At 48.9% G+C, this 6,862-nt stretch overlaps 2 protein-coding genes across 2 annotated transcripts; one reads left to right on the forward strand and one right to left on the reverse strand.

Annotated features, from left to right (window-relative positions):
• Positions 1-761: 761 nt before the first annotated feature.
• Positions 762-2,037, reverse strand: UCRPA7_3588 (putative cytoplasm protein; the record flags this gene model as incomplete). The annotated part of the gene is made up of 4 exons (XM_007916104.1): positions 762-1,453; positions 1,529-1,715; positions 1,773-1,846; positions 1,920-2,037. The coding sequence occupies 4 exons, from the start codon at positions 2,035-2,037 to the stop codon at positions 762-764; spliced, it is 1,071 nt and encodes a 356-aa protein (XP_007914295.1).
• A 1,937-nt stretch (positions 2,038-3,974) lies between these two features.
• Positions 3,975-5,228, forward strand: UCRPA7_3589 (putative 7alpha-cephem-methoxylase p8 chain related protein; the record flags this gene model as incomplete). Its single annotated transcript, XM_007916129.1, has 4 exons — positions 3,975-3,988; positions 4,390-4,587; positions 4,646-4,847; positions 4,902-5,228. The coding sequence occupies 4 exons, from the start codon at positions 3,975-3,977 to the stop codon at positions 5,226-5,228; spliced, it is 741 nt and encodes a 246-aa protein (XP_007914320.1).
• Between the last annotated feature and the right edge of the window lie 1,634 nt (positions 5,229-6,862).

A 6,862-nucleotide genomic window follows, 5' to 3' on the forward strand; every position in this document is an offset into this window, starting at 1 on the left:
ATTCGTACGAACTATATCTCAATATCTTTAGCACACAAGTCGGTTGTATGGCTGACACGCAGTTTGTAAGTGTACCATAAGGCTAGTATGTGATACGCTGTGATGGCAGGTGTTACGGGCCGAAACGAAGGCAAGATGGATGTGGGCTTTGCCCCAAGGGAAGACAATAAGAACTTTACTGCTGGTTGTTTGGCCATCATAAGCTCTCTCCTGCGTTGGCGGGGATTGTCTATCGGCTACTTTCCTCACAGAGCCTTGCCCTATTCCCGCCTGGCCTCGTCACCTCTGTGATTCCGGGGAGATGGAGGCTGGAACGGTGGTAGACAAATCAGACGCAGACGGCTCATACGCTCGGTGGTCACGGCTAGGGCACACGCTCTAATAGAAAATAGCATTCGAAGCACCTCAGCTCAGGTGTTTAACAGAGGTATTGTAACAAGGTCTTCCTGATCTCGCAGCTGTGGTTCGAGTTGCTGCTCTATGTCTATATCCCGTCTGGAAGTAATATCTATTCCATGATAATCCCAGCTTTCCTGTTTAATCGTCCATACATATCCCTTGACGAGCCAGCGGCTTGTCCCAATACTCGTAGCCGAGGAGTCCATCCCTTAACTGTAGTAACGCCAGTCGTTATTTGATCGACGATGATTCCGAATATTCTGCCCATTATCATATTTGTCCATCGAGGATCAAATCATTTGCCTAATCCAAAACACAGAACTCCAAACGCCAAGCAAATACACTAATAAAACAGCTGAGAATCAAATGAAATTCTGTGGATGGTGCGTCGGTCCAAGGTTCGGAGCTTCGTCGTATCGCCTATGATTTGGAGGGTACGACGGCATGTCGAAGTGACCCCGCCCATCGTAGGGCATCGGGTCTTGCGGATACGGTGGAGCTCTCAAGCTGGCAGACTCGTCATACGACTCTTCGTTCTGGGAATATTGAGGCGGTCCGGGATTCGGCGCTTGTTCACCATACGCAAAGTCTCTTTGGGGTCTCTGCGCGGCCGCTTCGGCCTCCTTCAGACGCTCCATCTCGAGGTTGGCTTTTCTGGCCGCCTGCTCGTCGAGCAGGATCTTCTTGATGGTCTTCATCTTGAACCAAATCCAGACTGCCAGGACAATGGTGATGAGGAAGGTGATGCCGAGGACGACGTCTTTGATCAAATCGCTTCCGCTCTCCTGTACTAGCAATACTCCGAAATAGACAAGAATAATCTGCTTGGGCAATGTCAAAAACGTGGCAATAGCGAAGTACCAGAAGTTGACGTCGCAGGTCGAGAAGACGGCCGTGGAGAAATGCGAGGGAATGACTGAGAAGCGAATGACCAGCACAATCCAAAATCCGCCGTCACGGGTCAGTCGCGCAAGTGCACCGTAGTTAAGATTCGTCCTCTCGAGTTTCTGTGCTCTCCTCCGCAACGCATACTTGAATGCAAACCATGTCCCAACTGCCGAAATGTTAGCATATTACACAAGGTAGGGGTTGTGATGGCAGGGGTGTTGGGGCAGGGGAAGAGTGTTACCTTCGCCAAAGAAAGTGCCGGCAGCGACGATGCCGAATCCAATCCATAGCCCATAAATCACACCGCAAAGTAGCGCGATGATTTCGTGGCCGAACAGAGGCGGGAATGATATGACAATTAGGATGGCGATCGGAATCAACCAGCCTGCTGGGATATCTCGAACCTTTTCGCCAAATGGCCGTAATTTCTGCAATCGCATGAGCTTCCTGCAACAAAAACTCCCCAAAAGGCCTTCCAAACTCACATCGACGACCTGATCGTGGTGTATTGTGATTAGAACGGTGATCACGGCAATGGCGATTCCGAGAATATGCCATGCTGTTTGCCTTTGTCAGCCAAATATCCCTCGCACATGGGTCTCCCCACAAGGAAAAAGAGATGGTATGCATACGTATGTATTTCGGTGATAGCAATAACTTCTTCCAGTTAACCGGTCGATATTCTGTGTCCTGCAAACTCTCTTCCTTCTTTTTCTTCTGATTCCTGTCTCCCATTTCGAGGTCCCCCATCTTGTCCGGCAGCTGAAACCCGTTTGTATGGCGGGGATGCTTTAATCAAGGGGCAAGTGTGCTGCAAATGCTCCCTAGCAAAAAGTGGCGGCGGCGACACCTTAAATGGAGTGAAGGGAGCCGTTTCTGCAGCGCTCTTCTCTTCACTTTTTGGCGATGGAATGTCGTCGCGAGAAATGCTGTGTTGAATGGGAAAGAAGGTAGGCTGGTAGGTAATCAAGGAAGCGGCAGATTGGATGGGCAAAAGACAGGAGGCAAGAGGCGGCAGATCCCAATGACATATGTGCTTGTCTCTGCGCTGCGGATCTGAGATCAACATGAAACCGGGTCGCGGGGCTCATTCGCTGGTGGTGACGGGCTCTCAGGGGCAGCGCACTTCAAGACGCCCAACTCGGCCACTTGGCAGCGCCTTCTGGCCCGCTTCGGAATGTTCCTGGCGCCTCTTTGGGTCTAAGTCTTGCCATCCCTTTATTCGTGGCACTGTATCGCAAAGTGATCCTCGCTTTTTCTTTCATTCTTTTTACCATACTGCCTCTTCATTAGGCACCTCATGCAGGTCCTTTTACACGGGCCCTACGTAGGCGCGGGCCTTAACTGTTGCTAATAAAAGGAATGGTGTTAGGTGGTAAGGTCGGTGGCGAAGACGCCTCAAAGACGCCCCCTCGTCGTGCCTTGATTCGACGGCAGGCCTCAAAAGGCTGCAGTCATCGAACAAATGCTTTGGTCGCTGTCGTAACTGACGCCAGCACTGCCACTGCCCCGCCAAGTACGAGGGTGTTTGACAGGGCGTTTCGAGGACCCGATTTGCTCACCGATTACACTCGCTCTCATTGGATGCATCTTCTGTAACAGATCGACCAGACATTAGGTACCGGCACTACCCGGAGACCAGGGTTATCACTCCCTAATTCAAAGGCTCTTTAGTGTTAGGGACAGGGTCGTAGATGCAGTAAGCCTTAACGTGCCTTGGGGGTTTGAGTGAACATCTTTCTATAAGTCATCCGACTGATATAAAGGTACTTAGTCGCAAGCAACTTAAGCAGGTGAAATAAGACTTTGTCCTACCTTGCAAGATACCTCATCTGCTTCTGTAGGACCCGAGGGAGGATTGGGTTCGATATTGAGTCCGAAGCATCTGTGCGGACCGACCGATGCGGATCGTGTGGAGCAGCAACACTCCGCCACGGATCCGGCTTCCTTCTCGGGCTCTACCGAAAACGGGTGACCGGGCCGGCGTTTTTACTTCGTTGAACTTATCACTTGCTACACCACGATACTACAACTTACGTCCTAGTCTCCAAAACATAGCCAAACATTGCTCTCTCGGCTTGAAGCATCCATCATAATGATTAATCAATTAGAATACATCTCGATGGTCGAATGCATTTATGCCTACTAGGCGCGCAGGAAACTATATAATTGTCGACAAGATCCAGGAATATGACTCGTTAATCTCAAGCATGAGAGCGAAATCATATCCTTATAAAGTCAAGGTAGTGCTGGAGGATAGACTACACCAACCGAGGCCAGTAAATTTGCAAGGACTTGGAAAACAATCTTACGAAAATCAAAGACCCGTGTAAGTGATGTAAGACGTAATGACAATAAGAAACGCAATCTACATACTGTCTATTGGATAAACAAGTGAAAGTAGTTCTTGTTTTTAAACATAATCATCCGAATTAGACCCATGTGATGTCACGTCATACTTGCCGACGGTTATGCTGCATAAGTTACCATCTTATTTCGCCATGAAGTCTATAGATATTGCCACAGATACTAAGTCTTGGTACCTTGCGCCGAACTACTTGTGGAGCGGCTGTTTCCTTCGAAGATGAACCAGACGAGAACTGGATTTGACTCTGTTCAAGGTAAATCCTATATTTCAATCGGCCCAGAGTTTGAAGTATAATTGATCAGCCGAAAGGCGTCAAATGATGCTTCTTCAATCGTAAGCTGACAAATGTCGTAATGGCATGCTCGCCGAAATCCATTGCGTGCTCGACCACGATAGGATGATCACCAACCCACCCCGCACTACTCGGGAGGTGAGGAAGTATAAATCAACGGTACGCAACCCGCGTGGCAATTGGAGGTTTTATGCGACCTGCATGCAAACTTCATAGATAACAATCACGGACATGGCTACTGCAGCAGTACAAACCCCTTCCACATCTACACACGGGACTTTTGTCGAGGCGGTTCCTCAACAGTCGACCCAGAAGCACGACGTCGCCGCAACCTTCAACTATTATAAGGATCCCGGCGACGGGTCGCCTCCTGCACCTTCAATTGTTGGGTGAGTTTGGCACAGAATATTTGGGCCTGCACAACTAACTGATGGCGAGATAGTCAGCCCGAGACCTATGACCGTCCTTTCGTTCCACAAAATGTTATTGTCACAGACATCACCGGAGACGAAGATAAATACGGTCTTGACAGCCATGGCTTCAAGATTTATAAGCACGAGAGCTCAGAGAAGGATTTCCTTGATGATGAGAAAATCAAGGCGGAATATTACCCAGAGACAGAGCAGCTCTTGAAAGATGCGTAAGTCGTTAGGCTGGCGACTCTTAGCCTCTCAGCTATTTACTGACACCCACTCCAGGACCGGTGCTGTCCGTGTCTTTATCTTTGACCATACGATTCGAAGGCAGCCCAAGGATGAGCGGACCCCTGGTGCTCAACTGAGAGGCCCTGTATTCCGCGTGCATATCGACCAATCATACTCTGCCTCAACGAACCGAGTATCTTACCATCTCCCAGACGAGGCAGAGGAGCTTCTAAAAAAGAGATATCAGATTATCAATGTAAGCCAGAACATACTTTCCCATGAGAATTCATATACCAACAAAGCTTTCTAGGTCTGGCGCCCAATTAAAACAATCTACAAGGATCCTCTGGCCATTGCAGAAGCCCACTCTGTTCCAGACTCTGATTTAGTGCCAGCAGCACTGGTCTACCCAACTAGACGAGGAGAAACATACGCGGTCAGGCCGAACCCCAACCACCGATGGTATTTCAAATATGCTCAGCGCCCAGACGAGGTCACTCTCATCAAATGCTTCGACTCTCTAGAAGACGGCCGAGCAAGACGCGTACCTCACTCTGCTTTTGTCAACCCTAACGAAGAGAAGAACGAGCCAAGAGAGAGTATCGAGGTTAGGGCTCTTGTATTTTATGACCATTAGAGAGGAGGTCCTAGCCGATCATATCTTGCCAGGACAAGTTTTGTTGGCAAATGTGCACTTATTGTAAGCTTGACTTAGAGGAATCAGATTGAGCAGATAGCACACAACAGTAACAGAAACATAAGTATTCACCGTACACCTCTGCCAAACATGGTTGGCAAGAGTTTGAAACCAGGATTGGCTGCCCAATTCTACTGCATTTCCTATGCCGTCTTGGCTATTCTCGTGACTTCATAAGAGAAATGACTATGGTATCTCATAAATGCTTGTTTATAGAAAGGTAATGGCTCTTTGGACAGAACGTAGCCTTACTGATTGCTCTAAAGAGCTAGACTAGCACATGAGCCTGTCCACTGTATGAGTGCCTATCATGTAATTCCTTGAATTAAGCATTGATTCTTGTGCAAGGTGACACGTCGGGTTCAAATGGAAGTAAGACGCCTTTGTCCCAAGTTTGAACATGCGGGAGCTGATGTGACTAATTACTTTTCCGATCTAAGTTTTTTGTACAGAATTCGGGCTCCTTTCTAGTTTACAGCCTCGAAATGCCCATCTCTTGTAATCTAATATTACTTGCAGAATTCAAGCAGGATATTGAAGGTCAATACATCAAGCGGAATTATCTTTTAAACTACTAGGACTGTATCTTCCGATCAAACCTTGACTTTCAGTGTCAGCCCAGATCTCATTATTCGAACACAGGTGTAAATCAGCCCAGCTACGCAGACTGTTACACCCGCATAAACCCATAGACCTGTCCAATTTAGTGGTTCTGCAGTCCCAAGGACACCGCCAGCACCAGCACCGCCAGCCAATAGGCCAAGTCCGCCGATAGCGAAACCCTGTCCGATACGAGTGCCAATCATGGATTTATTCTCCGTAAGTACTCGGAAACATACAGGTGGTAGAGCCACAACTACCCCACTGAAGAAGCCTGTTACAATGGACTCCACGATCATCCCGGCCTTATTTTGTACGCCAAGGAGGCAAAGGATCGTGATGCCCAGCAGCATCGTGAATGGCGCCATTGTGTTAAACACGCCAATGCGGTCGGATAGCGCGTTGGGCAAAATTCGACCAAAAACTGAAGCTGCATTGAAGATAGCCGCCGTATAGAACGCCAATGATGTGTCGGTGTAGCCGCGGTCGGCTGGATAGAATGAGATATAGAAGAGAAGAGCGGTTTGTCCAATGAACGTGACGAGGACACCCAATGTGAACACCATAAAAGGCGCATCACGGAATGCGGACCAGTCCACCACAGCTCGAGGTTTCGGTACACGCACTCGGACGCGGAACACGGCAAGGGGAATCATAAAAGTTGCAAGGGCAATGAAGCCTACACACCGCACTGCCCAGGGGAAACCGACTTGTGAGATGAGTCGGTAGACCACAATTGGGTAAATGACGCCGCCGAGTGATGAACCCGATGATGCAATGCCAACGGCAAGGCCGATGCGTGTGCTAAACCAAGTCGGGATGAGCGACACCGTGGGTACAAACAGTAGACCAGCACCAATACCGACACAGAACGCCTGTGCGAGCAACGCCTGCCAATACTCTGTACACAAAGAGAGCATCATGTGGCCAAACACGATCATAAAGCTGCCGGTGACGAGTAGAAGACGGACGTG

Source organism: Phaeoacremonium minimum, assembly GCF_000392275.1.
Source record: "Phaeoacremonium minimum UCRPA7 unplaced genomic scaffold PA7_03_scaffold_288, whole genome shotgun sequence".
Lineage (NCBI taxonomy): Eukaryota > Fungi > Ascomycota > Sordariomycetes > Togniniales > Togniniaceae > Phaeoacremonium > Phaeoacremonium minimum.